The sequence below is a fragment of the Canis lupus genome, chromosome 18 (assembly GCF_011100685.1).
Source record: "Canis lupus familiaris isolate Mischka breed German Shepherd chromosome 18, alternate assembly UU_Cfam_GSD_1.0, whole genome shotgun sequence".
NCBI lineage: Eukaryota > Metazoa > Chordata > Mammalia > Carnivora > Canidae > Canis > Canis lupus.
In genome coordinates this window covers 46933809-46950099 of record NC_049239.1, presented here as the reverse complement: position 1 = coordinate 46950099, position 16291 = coordinate 46933809, and the positions used below count along the sequence as shown (strand labels likewise).

Here is a 16291-nt window from a genome sequence, read left to right as displayed (position 1 = left end):
TGAGATGAGGGACATGTGGGCAGAGAGACACGTGAAAGACCACAGAAGGACGGAGGCAGAGGCTGGAGTCCCCGGGAGCCCCGGGAGCCAGAGGGGCAGACAGGACCCTCCCCGAAGCCTCTAGAGGGAGCGCAGCCCCGTGGCATGTGGCTTTCGGACTTCTGGCTCTGGAGCAGGGAGCAAAGGACGTCACCCGCCACCCTGCCTGGTCACAGCCCCCACTCACCCAGGGCCCAGACCCCAGCCTCCTATTAGAGGTTGCTAACCTCCTGGAAAGGGCCCAGGTTCCTGCTCTGGGGGTGGGAAGCCAGGAGGATTTGCATCACTCCCCGCCCCCCCAGGGCTGTCACTACCGAGTATCACCAGAGCCTCAGGAGGCACAGCCAGGCCTAGACGCAGGGTGGGATGGGGGGTGCTGGCTCTGGCCTGGGGTCTGGGGGTCACCAGCAAGGCTCTGGCCTCAGCTCCTTGCCTCTGCGTTGATGGCTGCAGGGTGTCCCGGGGGCCTAACCCGTGTCCCCACGGCCCATCTCCCAGTTGGGCTGTCACGGGGCCACGCCCTCTCGGAGGAGCGTGCGGAGGGCCTGCCTTGCTTCTTCCAGCTTCTGGGGTTCCCGCCTCTGCTGCGGGGTCACGTGGGCTTCTCCCCTTTCCTGATGAGGGCACCGGGCACTGCGTTAGGGGCCACCCAACGAGCTCATCTCAAATCCGTCTGCAGAGAGCTTGTGTCCACAGGAGGCCCCGCTCATGGGTGCCGGGGTCAGGACTTGGACGTGTCCTTCTAGGAGACACAGCGGGAATGGCCACAGGGATGCAGGTCCCTGTCGTCCTGTGGGGTCCTGCCCATCTCCGTCTGTCCCCTCTTGTGAACATGGGTGGCGCCTCCCTGAGAAACAGAGGGTGGCTTGATGGGGGAAGGGGATTTTACCAAAGGCTCTTCCCATCGGGGTTGGGGTGGGGGGCAGGGAGGCGGGGGGCACGGGGCCGGGGGGTGCCGTGGAGAAGCTGTGGACGCAGCTCAGTGGGAGGGGATCTGCCCACAGCCTGCCTGGACAGGTGGCCCTGGAGCCGAGGGCGGCCGGGACACAGGGCTTACCCGGGTGGGTGTCGAAGGGGCAAGGCTTCTTGAGGGCCCTGGAACCTAGGGCCCTTGGGCTCTGGGGAGACCCCTGCCCTGCAGGCTCACCCCTGCCCTGAGCATGCAAAGAGAACTGGCTGGAGCAGGGCAGCTGGGGGAGACCTGGGGCTGCTAGCAGCCAGGTGGGCCACTGGGACCCAGCTCCTCATCACCTGGGCTGGCTGTGGGCCCCCAGCCCTCGGTCCCTGGCGGGTGGGGTAGGGTGGGGCTGACGTGCCCAACCCGCCGGGGATAATCAGGGGCGCAGTGCTGGGCACCGAACCTGGCAGCTGGCCAGGGAGGGGCAGTAAACTTGATGGGAAGAGCCTGTGTGGGATGCCTCCCCCTACCCCAGGCCTCCTGGCAGGGGGGGCTGGTCTGTCTCCCCCATGCCCATGCAATCTTCCCCAGGCCCCCACGGTCCCCTGCACCTGAGCTGTGTGCACCTGCCCGACTGCCTCACCTGCCAGTCCCCTCTCTGCCCAGGCACACCCGGGATGCCCATCCCCATCCTGGGCCAGTGGGCGTGTGGGGCAGGGGGGCTGCATGTCTGGAAGCCCATGAGACTTTCTGGCTCTCTAGGACATCCCCCACCAAAGCCCCTGCAGGAGTGGTGACGGGAGTGGCCGGCTTGAGGTGCCCAGGGCGGGGTGAGTAGCAGGACCCGGAGGGAGCCAAGTAGAGCGGCCGGGATGCACCCACCTGGGGAGGGGAGGTGAAGGAGACTCCTGCACCTGCAGCCAGCTGCTGAAGGGGGCCGCGTGGACGTGGCTCAGGCAGGGCTAGCTGCTGGGGTGGGCACTGGGCAGACCCCGCGTCAGTGCCCCCCAATCCCCACCAGTGTGGCAGCAGGGGGAGCTCCCTCGGGAAGGCAGCCCTGGCCTCAGCACGTGGGTTCTGTCCCTGCAGAAAGGTCCTCATGCAGGATGCTGGGGGCACCTGTCCTGGCAGCCCCGCGGCTACTGCGGTCGGGTCGGGGCCCGGCCTGTGCCGGGGCGAGATCGAGTTTGGAGGGTCTGGGAAGAAGCATGGCAAGGTAAGCGGCTGCCCTCCCCGCGCCCCGTGCCCCTTGGCCACCACTGAGGGCTCGCTGCAACTCCTGTGCTCGCTTCCTGCCTCCCCTAACTCTGCGCACCCCCACCCAGTGTCTGCTCACTCTGGGGGTCATGTTCAGAGCCCCTAGGCCGGCAGAAGTTCGGAGCTGAGAGTGTCCTCTGCCCCCACAGGGCACATCCAGGACCCCTCCTCTGTCCACCCCTAACCCCCCATGGAAAGGGAAGCAAGGCTCAGACACGAGTCAGGGCCGCCCAGGTCACAGGGCAGGTCAAGGCAGGACCCATCTGAGCCCTGGCTTCCTGCTGCCACCTGCCCCTAGAAAGGGTTCAGCTTCTCTCCTAATGCTGGCAGCTCCCCGCCCCGCGCCCAGTGCCCCCCGGTGCCCCATGCCTGGCATGCCCCACCTTGCACCCTGAGGCCACTGCCCCCCATGCCCAGTGTCCCCCCACCCTGTACCCTGAGGCTACAGACCGTCCTACCCTGCAGTTTGTGAAGGTGCCCAGCAACGTGGCCCCCTCTGTGCTCTTTAACCTCCTCCTGGCTGAGTGGCACCTGCCAACTCCCAACCTGGTGGTGTCCCTGGTGGGTGAGGAGCGGTCGTTTGCCATGAAGTCCTGGCTGCGGGACGTGCTGCGCAAGGGGCTCGTGAAGGCGGCTCAGAGCACAGGTGAGGCCCCACCGGGGCCCCAGGACCCTGCCATGCCCCCTGGGGAGTGGAGCACCCGCCCGCTGACCCTGAAGCTCCCTGCAGTGGGAGCAGCTCCTAGGGAGGTGGGGGGGGGGCTGAGGTCCCCCAGGAGGTGCGGGCTCACCCCACTGGCCTCGGCCAGACACCCTGGGGGCGGCGGCTCTGTCTGCACCCGTGCCTGCAGTGGCCCCGTTGTCCTCTCCGCCTCCCTCCGGGCAGCGTCTGGCTGGACGGTCCTGGGGTCAGAACCCGAGCACCGGGCTTGTGTTGGGGCGGCCGAGCCAGCAGGAAGGCCAGGGCGGGACGTGGGGTTTCCCAGCCCCCTCACTGCAGCGGTGATCGTTGGACAGCAAAGGAAAAGCTGACATACCCCCCAGGCTGAGGGCCTCATGATTGGGAGAAACCCTCCCAGGCTCTGGTCCAGCTCAGACCACGGGACAGAGCAGTGGCCCACTGTCCAGGGTGGCCCCCGGGGCCCACTCCCAGCTGACACCCACAGGCCCGAGAGGTGCCGCGGCTCCACAGGCCTGGGGCCCCGGGCCTGCCAGCTGGGGGCAGTGGGACCTCGGGGACCTCGGGCACACAGAGCTCCCTGCCGCAGGGGCCTGGATCCTGACCAGCGGGCTCCGCGTGGGCCTCGCCCGCTACATTGGACAGGCGGTGCGCGACCACTCGCTGGCCAGCACGTCCACCAGAGCCCGAGTGGTGGCCATTGGCCTTGCCTCGCTGGGCCGCGTCCTGCACCGCCAGCTTCTAGACGATGCCCGGGTGAGCATCTGGGGCGAGGTGGACTCAGGAAACAGGGAGACTCACGGTCCCCAAGTGTCACCCACCCCAGGGTGGGAGGGAGGTTCCCCTGGGAAGCCACATACTCCTGGGGAGCAGCCTAGAAGGCTGACTGCAGCCCCCCACTGCTGCCTGCTGGATATTTGGCAAATAGATCCTGGGGGCCATCATATACCAGGGCTGTGGGGGACAGAGCAGCCCCTGCCTTGGGGGCTCATGGGCCTGGGAAGGGAGGCGGGCACCCTGAAGGGTTGGGATACTGAGGTGAAGCTGTGGCAGGGGAGCAGGGCAAGGGAGGGGGAGTGGAGGGAGCAGGGGGAGGGGAAGGAGGGAGGGGAGGGGGAGAGGAAGGGGGAGGGACAGAGGGGACAGAGGGCGGGGGAGAAAGAAGGAAAGGAAGCAGGAGGGAGGAGGGAAGGAAAGCCTAGGAGGAGAGAAAGAGGAAGAGAGAGGGGAGGGGGAGGAAGGAGAAAGCAGAGGAGGAGGGAGGAGGGGCAGACCCGCAGGCGGCCAGCAGGTGGCAGCATTGCCCAGGGTCCATTGCGGGGGTCAGTGGGTCTGGGCACAGAGCAAGGCCCTGCCCAGGACAGGTGCCGGGCATCCCCCGAGGCCTGACCCCTCCCCCAGTGGCCTCCACTCCCACCCCAGGGTCTGTCCGAGGCGGGGTGGTGAGCGAGGGGAGCTTCTACCCGCTCTGTCCCGAGGACCCACGCCCCCTGCCCCCCAGCCCCTGGGCCCCAGGCACAGCTGCGCCCCTCCCTCTCCCCCTCCCTCTTCCTGGGCTGGGGTGGGAACAGGCGGAGGGAGGAAGCCTGGCCCAGGCCTCACGCTGTGTTTGGGGTTGGGGGTTGTCCAGGAGCACAGCCCTGTCCACTACCCGGCGGACGAAGGCGGCAGCCAGGGCCCCCTCTGCTCCCTGGACAACAACCAGGCCCACTTCATCCTGGTGGAGCCTGGGCCCCCCGAGGAGGGGGACGGCCTGACCGAGCTGCGGCTGAGGCTGGAGAAGCACATCTCAGAGCAGAGAACCGGCTACGGGGGTGAGGCTTGCCCCAGGGAGGGGGCAGGGGTGTGTGGGGGTGGACAGGACCTCCAGGTGGGCAGAGGAGGGCCCTTGAGGCTGAAGGCACAGCACTGCCGGGTGCGGAGGCCAGGATGCTAAGGCCGTCAGGGCTGGGCAGCTGCCAGCGGGTTGGTGGGGGCACAGCCACATGGGAGAGTATCGCAGGTGTGTTTGCACAGGGACCCCCCTGCCCAGAGGCTCTTTCTGTGGGCTCAGGGCTTTGGAGAGAACATGGATTTGCAAGTTTTGAGAGGCCCATTTCCCAATACCGGCCACGAGGTACGCTGCCACCAGAGGGCAGTGTTACCTGAGGAATAGGCGCCACTGCTGCCAGGGGTGGGTTTGAAATCCAGATTTATTAAGAAATACCTGGTGTGAAACAAAAATTTATACACAAAACATATAATTGCTTATGATATTTATGAGCAATATAAAATATTTACTGAGTGTTCTTTTAAAATGAAAACACAACCAAAGCCATGTTTAAGCCACGTAGGTGGCGCGGGGCTCTGGGCTGCTGGAGCCTGGAGGGCCCCCACACCCCGACGTGTCCTTCAGATTCAATCAGGACGGGAGCCAGAGGGGACCAGCCAGGGGCCTGGTGGTCCTGGCCTCCCCAGCACCAGCCAGTTTCTCATTCGGAAGTCTCATTTCTGATTTATGGTTGGGGGATGAAACCGGCCAAGGCCCCTCCTTTACCTCCTTGGTTTGCCTCTGTGGGCCTCAGATGGTCTGCAGTGCGGCCAGTAGAGCTTCCTGATGTGAGGGGATAGATGGGGGGGACCTAAATGTGGCTGGTGTGGCCGAGGAGTTTAAGTAGCCGTGAGTGGCCGTCCTGGACAGCAGGGGTGGAACGGTGCCCTTGTCCCCAGGGGTAAGGGGCATGTGTATGCGATATGCAGCCTGGAGCGCACACGTCACTAGCAAAAGCCCCTGGACCAGCATCTGCCCAGAAAATGTGGTGGGTGGATAGTCTGAGGCCCGGGGGGCCCACAGGGAGGAGGCCAGGGTCCCCACTTGCCGGGCACCGGAGCAGACCTCACTGGTGCTCTGTCCGCAGGCACCAGCAGCATCGAGATCCCTGTCCTCTGTCTGCTGGTCAATGGTGACCCCAGCACCCTGGAGGTAGGGCAGGGGAGGGGGGGCCTGGCAGCAGCCCCCAATCTAACTATAGCTGCCTGCAGGGCCCTGCCCGGCCTGGGACGGGGCACCTCTGGCACGTGGGCATGTGGGCTCAGGAGGGCGCCCAAGCTGATGTGGGGTCCACTCTCCCCACCGTGCCGCCTCAGAGGATTTCCAGGGCCGTGGATCACGCTGCCCCGTGGCTGATCCTGGCGGGCTCGGGGGGCATCGCGGACGTGCTGGCTGCCCTGATGAACCAGCCACACCTCCTAGTGCCCCAGGTGGCTGAGAAGCAGTTTAAAGAGAAGTTTCCAGGCGAACATTTCTGCTGGGAGGACATCGTGCACTGGACGGAGCTGGTAGGAGCCTCCCAGGGCCTGCAGGGGCCGAAGGCCCTCCTCCCGGCCCTGTCCCCTCCTCCCGGGTGGGGCTGGCCCTGGGGGACACCCCTGCAGGTGCCTCTGTGCCCCTGCCCCATGCAGAAGGTGCCAGCTCCTCCCTCTCCCCACAAAGCCTCCCAGCTGGCTCTGCCTCAGGCCCTCGGAGCAAGCCCCCCGAGGGAAAGGGCTAGGGTGGCGCTGCCCGGGTGCGCTGGACAGTGAGCTGGCACACTTGCCAGGACCCGCCTCACACGCCATGTGCCCAGCTCGTGCCTCCCTCCATGTGGGGCTCGTGGCCTGTCCCCTGCCCCCAGGGCCACCTCAGGGCCTTTGTCCTGGTGTCCCAGCTGCAGAACATCACCGCCCACCCGCACCTGCTCACCGTGCATGACTTTGAGCAGGAGGGCTCCGAGGAGCTGGACACAGTCATCCTGAAGGCGCTGGTGAAAGGTGAGGGCCTGGGCGGAGGTGGGGTGGCCGGCCGCTGCTCCCCATGGCCCTGGGCTCTGTGCCTGGCCTGGGGCTGCTTCCCACACCCTGCCCTGTCATGGATCTAACCCTCCAGGGTCTGGCAGGTGAGGCAGGGCCACCGCCCAGGTGCAATGTCAGCAGCCGGGACCCCTGGCTCGGTGTCCCTCTGCTAAGTTTGCACGCACACGTGTGTGTGCATGAGTGCCAGGCCTATATGCATGCGTGTCTGTACATGCACCTGTGTGAGTGCCTGTGCCTCCCTATAGGCGTGCATGTGTCTGTGCACCTGTGTGAGTGCCTATGCCTATCTATGTGCGTGCACGTGTGGACGTACATTCACCTATGTAAGTGCCTGTGCCTATATGCGTGTACATGTGCACCTGTGAGTGCCTGTGCCTATGCGTGTGCTCGTGTGCGTGCGCCTGTGTGAATGCCTGTGTCTATATGTGTGTGCATGTGCATGAGCCTGTGTGATTGCCTCTATGTATATGCGTGAGTGCCTGTGCATGTATGTGTGTGTGCATGTGCGTGTGCATGTGTGAATGCCTGTCTATATGTGTATGCATGTGCATCTGTGAATGCCTGTGCCTATATGTGTGCACGTGTGTGTGCATGTACCCATGTAAGCGCCCATGCCTATATGTGTGTGCGTGCTCGTGTGCGTGTGCCTTTGTGAATGCCTGTGTCTATATGCATGTGCCTGTGTATGTGTGTGCCTGTGTGCAAAGCTCAGCACTTGCTTTTCCAGCCACACGCATAACTAGAACGACATATAGAGATGACATGCAAATCCGTAAAGGGTCCTGTGTTGGCAGGTTTTACCGTAATTTAAGAAACTATTTCGAGTGTTCAATCCGGTGGCTTTTAATCCATTTGCGAGTTGTCAGCCACCCCACTGTCTAATCCGGATGGTGTTCATGGCCCCGGACAAAGGCAGCACCCGTCAGGCACCCTGGCATCCACCGACTTGCCTCTGGACAGACGGATGTGTCCGCATGGGGTCGGTCCTTCCATCACTGGGCAACAACATGCGTCCATCGGCTCCTTCCTCCCAGCCCGGTGTTTCTGAGGATCGCGCACACTGCAGCACCTGTGGGTGCCTCGTTCCTTTTTAAGGCTGAGGGATGCTCCACGCCAGGACCCGCATTTGTCTCTGTGTTCCTCTCTCGACCACGTGGGCTGTCCTTCTGTCCAGCTGTCACTCGATACCTTTTGCTCTTGTGCCAAGGGACTGACTTCGGGGGAGCCAGACAGACCCAGGCCCGGAGGGGCAGTTTGGGGCCGGGCCACCCTGGCGGGAGGGGAAGCTCATCCAGACAGACTGTCCACTCACTCCTGCTCCGCTCACCTGTCCCATCGGGGTCTCGGGGGCTGGCGCTCCTGCCAGGGTCCCCAGCACCGGCTCCTGGGAGTCTTGCGATGTCATGAGCCCCTCACTATTGTCCAGGGGGTGTGAAGCCGGCTGCCGTCCCCTAGCCAGGGGGACCGCCGCCTGTCCCATCGGGCCCGGTGCCCACCAGTCCTGATGGCCCCAGGTTCACCGTAACCTCCTCACCTCCCGCCCGCTCTGTGCAGCCTGCAAGAGCCACAGCCAGGAGGCACAAGACTACCTGGACGAGCTCAAGCTGGCTGTGGCCTGGGACCGCGTGGACATCGCCAAGAGCGAGATCTTCAACGGGGACGTGGAGTGGAAGGTGCCCACCCGCCGGGCAGCTCATGCCTCCAGGCCTCGCTTCTCGCTGACTCAGGGCGAGGACCGCACTGAGGGCCACTGGTGGGCCCTTCCCCGCTCGCTGTGCGGGTGACAGGGAGCCTAAGGCACCTGCTGGGGGCTCCTCACTCAGGCCTCCCAGGGGGATGGGCCTGCCCAGTGCCTGGGGCCTCGTGGCCGCTCAGAGGGACAGGCTGGGGCGCGGGAGCTGGGGGGCTCCCTGAGCACTGGCTCCCGCTCACTCTGCCCGTCTCCCCCACCTGGGCATGTCCCGTGGCGGCCCCAGTCCTGTGACCTGGAAGAGGTGATGATGGACGCGCTGGTGAGCAACAAGCCGGAGTTTGTGCGGCTCTTCGTGGACAACGGCGCTGACGTGGGGGACTTCCTGACGTACGGGCGGCTGCAGCAGCTCTATCGCGCCGCGCCCCCCAAGAGCCTGCTCTTCGACCTGCTGCAGCGCAAGCACGAGGAGGGCCGCCTGACGCTGGCCGGCCTGGGCACCCCGCAGGCCCGAGAGCCGCCCGTGGGCCTGCCCGCCTTCTCCCTGCACGAGGTCTCGCGTCTGCTCAAGGACTTCCTGCACGACGCCTGTCGCGGGCTCTACCAGGAGGTGAGTGTCCACTGGCGGGGAGGGCCGCAGCTGGGCCACCAGGAGACTGACGGGCCTGTCCTCCAGGAGCGGGGACCAGCCAGGCGGCCCGAGGGCCGGAAGTGGCCGCTGGATCTGAGCCGAAGGAGTGAGAACCCCTGGCGGGACCTGTTCCTCTGGGCCGTGCTGCAGAACCGCCACGAGATGGCCACTTACTTCTGGGCCATGGTGCGTTGGCCCCGGACTCCTGGGGGACCGGGCGGTGGGGGGGGAAGGCAGGTGGCCTCCTCAGACCCTGCCTCCTAGGGCCAGGAGGGGGTGGCCGCCGCTCTGGCCGCCTGCAAGATCCTCAGAGAGATGTCGCACCTGGAGACGGGGGCCGAGGTGACCCGCACCGTGAGCGAGGCCAAGTATGAGCAGCTGGCCCTGGGTGAGCCACTGGCCTGGCCCTCAGCCCACCAGACGCCCCTGTGGGTCTGTGGCTCCTCCTAGTGGGGAGGCGGACCCTAAAATTCCAGCATCGGACAGACGGGTAACTCCGACGTGGCCTTGGGCACACCCCGGGTCCTGCAGCCGGTCGGGCATTTGGGGTGACTGGCAGGGGAAGGAAGGGCCCCAGCAGGTCAGGCGGGGAGGCGGGTGCAGCCTGGGGCCGCGGCAGTGTGGGTGCCAGCGGCCGGTGCCCGGGCCAGGCCTCTTCTCCGAGTGCTACAGCAACAGCGAGGACCGCGCGTTCGCCCTGCTGGTGCGCAGGAACCGCTGCTGGAGCAGGACCACCTGTCTGCACTTGGCCACTGAGGCCGACACCAAGGCCTTCTTTGCCCACGACGGGGTGCAGGTGAGCCTCTGGCTTCGGGGAGGGCAGATAGGAGGCGCCCGGTCATGCGGGGCAGGGGGCGCGGTGCGGGGGGCTCTACTCCTGGGAGGCGCCCGCCTGGCTTCCTTCTCCTTGCCCCTGGCCAGCCCCCTGTCTGCCTCCGGCCTCAGCACGGCCCTCCTGCGCCCCCAAACCCAGCCTCTCCCCGTAAAGGGGTCTTCCCCGCTGGGATGCCTGGGAGGCCAGCGGCTGTGCCTCTGCTTCAGGCTTTCCTGACCAGGATCTGGTGGGGGGACATGGCTTCGGGGACGCCCATCCTGCGGCTGCTGTGTGCCTTCCTCTGCCCGGCCCTCATCTACACCAACCTCATCACCTTCAGGTCTGTTGGGCGCAGGAGGCTGCCGGCTTGCCAGCCGCGGGGGGGCCCTGGGCTTCGCGGTGCCGGTGGTGGCATGTGTCCATGGCTCCCGCATCCAGCATCTGTGCGGGCCCCGCTCAGCGCGCCCAGCGCTTCCTTGGGTGGCTGGTGCTTGGGGCTCCGCAGGCACCTCCAGCGCCCTTCCCGCGGGTGCCGAGGGTCCCCTGTGCTTGCAGTGAGGAGACTCCGCCGCGGACGGGCCCCCGGGACCTGCAAGAGCTGGACAGCCTGGACTCAGAGAAGAGCCTGCTCTACGGCCCGGGCAGCCGGTGAGGCCGTGGGGCAGGCAGGACGGGGGCCGCACCTGCTCCGGGGGGACCCCTGCCCCGCTTCACTGTCGGCTGTGCTGTCCTTGTGCTGCAGGCCGGAGGACTTGGCGGAGGCACCAGGGGCCAAGAGTGACCAAGGGCCTCGTGCTGCCTTCCTGCTCACGCGCTGGCGGATGTTCTGGGGCGCGCCCGTGACCGTGTTCCTGGGGAACGTGATCATGTACTTTGCGTTCCTCTTCCTGTTCACCTACGTCCTGCTGGTGGACTTCAGGCCGCCTCCTCAGGGGCCGTCTGGGCCCGAGGTCACCCTCTACTTCTGGGTCTTTACACTGGTGTTGGAAGAGATCCGGCAGGTCAGTGGAGGGCCCAGCTCAAGGAGCCCTGATCTCAGCTGAAGGCTGAGCCCTGATCCCCGCTCCAGGCTGAGCCCTGATCTCAGCTGAAGGCTGAGCCCTGATCCCTGCTCCAGGCTGAGCCCTGATCCCAGCTCCAGGCTGAGCCCTGATCCCTGCTCCAGGCTGAGCCTGATCTCAGCTCCAGGCTGAGCCATGATCTCAGCTGAAGGCTGAGCCCTGATCCCTGCTCCAGGCTGAGCCTGATCCCAGCTCCAGCCTGAGCCATGATCCCCACTGACCCCAGCCTGGGTTGGGCGGGGCTGGGCAGGGCAGGGCTGTCTCCCATGAGCCGTCAACGGACTGCCTGCCCCTCTGCCAGGGATTCTTCACAAATGAGGATACACATCTGGTGAAGAAGTTCACACTCTATGTGGAGGATAACTGGAACAAGTGTGACATGGTGGCCATCTTCCTGTTCATTGTCGGTGTCACCTGCAGGTCTGTGGGGCCCAGATGCCTGACGGGGGACACCTCAGTTGGGCTAGTGGGCCGGGCCACCTGCACATGAAGCCGCAGAAGGCCTCAGAAATCCCAGCTTGTCTGGCCCCCATGCTGTGTGTCCTCACACAGGAGGAAGCTCCTTCTCGTCTGTGGGCACTAGCAGCCCATCCAACCCCCCACCCTCCCCCAGGATGGTGCCCTCGGTGTTTGAGGCGGGTCGCACAGTGCTCGCTGTTGACTTCATGGTGTTCACGCTCCGACTCATCCACATCTTTGCCATCCACAAGCAGCTGGGCCCCAAGATCATCATCGTGGAGCGCATGGTGAGCCCCTGCCGCACCTGGCCTGCCCTGGCCCCCGGCGGCTGGCGAGATGGCGCCCCCCAGCCCGATGACCACTGACACTCTCCTCTCTTCCCCTCCCCGCCCCCCGCCCCCGGGAGATGAAGGACGTCTTTTTCTTCCTCTTCTTCCTGAGCGTGTGGCTTGTGGCCTACGGCGTGACCACACAGGCCCTGCTGCACCCCCACGACGGCCGCCTGGAGTGGGTCTTCCGCCGCGTGCTCTACCGGCCCTACCTGCAGATCTTCGGGCAAATCCCACTGGACGAGATCGATGGTCAGCACACGGCCCCTGGGAGGGGCAGTGCCTCTGAGGCAGCTGGGAGTGGGACCTGAACTTCAGGGTACAGCCAGATGGGGTCCAGTTTAGTCTCCTTTTAGAACACCCAGACATGGGGCCTTTGGGAGGGGCCTTTTGGGGCCATGTGAGGCCCCAGCCAGGAGCTAGCCGAGATGGGGGTCTCTGCGGCCAGCCCCCAGGCCCTACAGCCCAGGGGCAGCTCCAGGCTGATCTTTGTTGGTCACAGGGCCCCCAGACTTTGGGCCCCAGGAGAGAAACTGAGGTGTGAGACTGCAAAGCAGGCAGGGGCCAGCCTCTGCTTTGGGATGGTCTGGACCAGGGGCTGCCCTGGTCCACCCCTCCCCGTCACAAGGCCAGCCCCACACCCCAGAGCCTCTGCCCTCCTGGAGGACCCTGCAGGACCGCAGGCCCACATCACCCACCCACCTGCCAGAGGCTCCGCATCAGGCCCTGTGCCCCCGAGGCCAGGCCCCTGTGCTGTGAGGCCGTTGCTGACAATACCCTTGCTGCTCCTGGGGACACAGCCCAGTGCGTGCCTTACCTACTGTGTGTGTGGCCTACCAGAGGGTGTATGTATCTCCAAGGCGGCCCTCATGTGGGCTGAAGCCAGTGGAGGTTCCAAGAATTTTCCAGGACCGTGGGTACAGTGGGGGTAGAGCTGCTCTGCCTCCAGAACCTGTGGCCCTAGGTGAGACTGCGGTCAGGAGGAGGGGAACATGGGACCAGTGCCCACAGACTGACCATGGGCCTGGTGTGCTAGGACTGGGGTGTCCTAAGACAGGAACTTTCAGTGCTAAGCCAACTAATCCCCAGCCAGCCAGGACAGGTGGGCCACGCAGCCCGTGCCCTCAGAGCCTGGATGGCCTCAACCCTAGGACTAAGCTCTCAAGATCTAACAGTGTCATACAAGGTGTCCCCCCAATGCCACTTGTTTCAGAATCCCGTGTGAACTGCTCCCTGCACCCCCGACTGCACGAGGGCTCCCCGTCCTGCCCTAACCTCTACGCCAACTGGCTGGTCATCCTCCTGCTGGTCACCTTCCTGCTGGTCACCAACGTGCTGCTCATGAACCTGCTGATTGCCATGTTCAGGTGGCCCAAGCCCTGTTCTCCCTCTACTTGTGGGTGGTCCCGGTGGCCCCTGGGCCCCAGCCCTCCAGACCCGGGGCTGCAAGTGCCTCTCTGCCCCCAAGGGTCTGGGGCTTATGTGGGGAGAGGCCTGGAGGTAGGGTGTCACCCCAAACTGGCAGAGCTGGAGGAGGGTGATGCAGTGAAGGACAGGTGTGGGGAAGGGTTGCAGTGGGGGCCGGCTGCCAGGGCAGGTTTGCACTGGGAAGCCTGGGCTGTCCAGGAGAGCGGAGGGCAGAGTGAACCCCCTTCCATACACACCCCGCAAGCGAGATGAGCGGCCAGAGGCAATCACAGGAGAAGAGGTGGGGAGCTCTGTCCACGAGGACCCCACGGCCCCAGGAGCAGTCTGCGGCCGCAGAGGGACCAGGATGGGAGCACACGGGGTGCTTGTGTGTTCACCGCCGCCCACACGCCTGCCCCACAGCTACACATTCCAGGTCGTGCAGGGCAATGCCGACATGTTCTGGAAGTTCCAGCGCTACCACCTCATCGTGGAGTACCACGAGCGCCCCGCCCTGGCGCCACCCTTCATCCTCCTCAGCCACCTGAGCCTGGTGATCAAGAGGGTCTTCCAGAAGGGGGCTGAGCAGAAGCGGGTGCACCTGGGTGAGGCCACAGGGCAGGCCGCGTGCAGGGGGATGGGCGAGGTGCCAGGTGGGCAGAGGCCTGGGTCCCCTCCTCAGCCCCCAAGGCCCAGAGCAGCTGACACGGGCTGCGCCCCCTGCCCTCCCTCCACCTCATCCCCAGGGCCTGTGCACAGTAACCGGTAGGGCCGGGGGTGGGCCTCGCTGGTGCCAGGGCTCCTGGGGCCGGATACCCGCTGGGCACAGCCTGGGCTCCCCTGGCCCTGGGGCCCACCTGGCTCCAGCCAAGCCTGTGGCTATCCCGGCTTCCCAGAGAGAGACTTGCCGGAGCCCCTGGACCAGAAGATGGTCACCTGGGAGGCGGTCCAGAAAGAGAACTACCTGAGCAAGCTGGAGAAGCAGAGGAAGGACAGCAAGGAGGAGGTGCTACGAAAAACAGCCCACAGGTACACAGGGGCTTTACGGGCGCCCCGGAGCCCCCACCCCCTGGCCTGGAGACCGGGGACTGCGTCCCCCACCCCACAGGCCGCCAAGAGGGGCTGGCAAGGAGGGCGGGTGAGGTGCCTGCTGAGGGAGGGCCAGACCCCGAGTGGGGCGCCTGAGGTTGTGAGAGCCCCTCCGAGACCCCTGCCATCATCACTGCTGGGCGGCGGGCGGCTTAAAGCTGGCGTGGCCCTCCCTGCCAGTCACAGGTCCAGCCACAGGTCCGAGTGGGGGTGGCCGAAGCTGAGAGGGGCAGGGGGGCCCCTCCTTGCTCTGCGGCCTCCTGAACAAATTCCCCCCTGCCTCTGCCCCTGGGTCCCCCTAAAACGGTCTGTGCCCACTGTCCCATCAGGCCTGCGGCTCCTGCCTGCCCTCATCCCCTGCCCTCACTGGCAACCCCTTAGCCCATCACACTCCCAGGGAGGGCAGAAAGGCTCTGTACCCTGATCTGGGGATGACGGGCAAGGGCAGACCACTCCATGCAGAGAGGCCTCGGTGATCCCAAACCCACTCAAAGGGCCTGGGTGACCAGGGAAAGGGAGGATGGAGAGATTGCCCAAATGGAGAGCACCCCATGCCAACCAGCTTCTGCTACAGGGTGGACTCTGTAGCCCAGTACCTCGGGGGCCTGAGAGAGCAAGAAAAGCGCATCAAGCGTTTGGAGTCACAGGTAGGCAGGCCAACCTCATGCTCCTCTGACCTGGGGCCCTCACCCATAGCCCTGCACCCCAACTAACAGGTCCACAGTCAGGCTTGGACTCAGGAGGCAGTGTAGGGAGAGTCCCTGGGGGGTGCAGGAGCTGTACCTGCCCCCGTTAAGTGATCCCTCACTGTCCACACCTGCAGCCTTGCTCTCACGCCCATTCCCTCGAGTACAGACCCCAAAGGGGAGGGTCATAGGCTAGCAGGGGCCCCGGGGATTCCCTGGATGTTCTCCCTCCTCTAGATCAACTACTGTACGGTGCTCCTGTCCTCCATGGCCCCGAGCAGCACCTCCTGGAGTAAGTGTGTGTCCGGAGAAGACAGGGCTGCGGGAGGGGCACAGGCTTGCCTGGGGGCAGGCAGAAGCCTGTTAAGCTCTGCTGTGTCATCTGCCTTTCTGTTCCGCAAGGGGACTGGCCCAGGCCTCTGATGGCCCTTGGTGGGAGGTGGTCTTTAGGGTGGGGCAGGTGCCCTCTGCCAAAGCCCACCACCTCAGCCAGGCGTGACGCCGTGGCCACTCAGACTCCCTTCCCTGGGCCTACCCCCCTGGACACCCAGCAGCTAGGGGTCCTTCTTCCTCACCAGACTCCCAGAACTTCAAAGGTGGACACCAGCAGGCCTCTGCTGACCACAGAGGGGGTGCAGACAGCAGGAAGCACCCAGAGGCTGGCCGGCCGCTCTCAGACACCTGAGCTACTTGGACTCCTGGCACACAGGGCCCACCTCTCCCCGAGCCCCAGATCAGGATGGGCAGGCAGGGTCTTGGCCCTTAGCTGGCCATCCCAAGGCCCTATGGACACACCAACCTTCCCCTACCTCTAGTGCAGCCCTCAGTGGGATGTAGCTCTCAGCCTTGTCAAAAGAAACCACCCCTTGCCCTGCCGGGTACCCTCTCCACCTGGAAGCACGGTGGTGTATGGTAGGCCCTCCTCCAGACTGGTGGAACCTGTGGGCCCCTACCCAAAACTGCCCAGCTCAGGCCAAAGCACTTATCTGGTGGGCAAATTTTGGGGCCTGTACCTGTCTCCTATCAGACCCATGTTGCCTGTTAAAAGACTCATTTTTTTTTTTTTAAACACTAGCAGCTACAACTTCTGCTCTTTAGGACCTGGGGTCAGGGGTTTCCTACACACACTGGTTCCCACCCCTGCACACCCTCAACTGCTCACGTGGCAAATGCTATCCTGAGAAAACCTGCCGTGTGTGTGTGTGTGTGTGTGTGTGTGTGTGTGTGTTGGGGAGGGGGGTAGGGGCTGGCTCCTGTGCTTGCCCGAGCTACATCCTGGGACAGGATGGCTTAACTCTGCTAGGTCCTGCCACCAGGACCAAGGGAGACATCTGTGTCTGGTCTGCCTTCCCGGACACCCTCAGGGGTCCATGCACCCCAACCCAAGGTTGGGCCAGTCACACCACCAGTGCCCCTGCACA

General features: G+C 64.9%; 1 protein-coding gene across 1 annotated transcript; it reads left to right on the top strand.

Moving 5' to 3' along the window:
- The first annotated feature begins 1703 nt into the window (after positions 1-1703).
- On the top strand, positions 1704-16056 carry TRPM5 (transient receptor potential cation channel subfamily M member 5). The gene is made up of 24 exons (XM_038563589.1): positions 1704-1767; positions 2027-2153; positions 2660-2840; positions 3463-3629; positions 4504-4687; positions 5771-5835; positions 6000-6191; positions 6560-6662; positions 8259-8377; positions 8681-9211; positions 9290-9413; positions 9676-9821; positions 10067-10179; positions 10395-10487; positions 10582-10840; positions 11202-11320; positions 11514-11646; positions 11766-11940; positions 12902-13055; positions 13519-13700; positions 13992-14124; positions 14759-14831; positions 15108-15162; positions 15449-16056. Exons 2-24 carry the CDS (start codon positions 2037-2039, stop codon positions 15553-15555), a joined length of 3525 nt encoding a protein of 1174 aa, XP_038419517.1. The 5' UTR covers positions 1704-1767; positions 2027-2036; the 3' UTR covers positions 15556-16056.
- Positions 16057-16291: the final 235 nt, after the last annotated feature.

What these genes read in the sequence shown, in the direction of transcription:
- TRPM5 (XM_038563589.1), top strand. Translation starts at nt 2,037, where the DNA reads ATGCAGGATGCTGGGGGCACCTGTCCTGGCAGCCCCGCGGCTACTGCG. An exon ending in ATTGTCGGTGTCACCTGCAG is followed by an intron (nt 11,321 to 11,513) that starts GTCTGTGGGGCC and finishes ACCCTCCCCCAG; the next exon opens with GATGGTGCCCTCGGTGTTTG. An exon ending in GCAGAAGCGGGTGCACCTGG is followed by an intron (nt 13,701 to 13,991) that starts GTGAGGCCACAG and finishes CCGGCTTCCCAG; the next exon opens with AGAGAGACTTGCCGGAGCCC.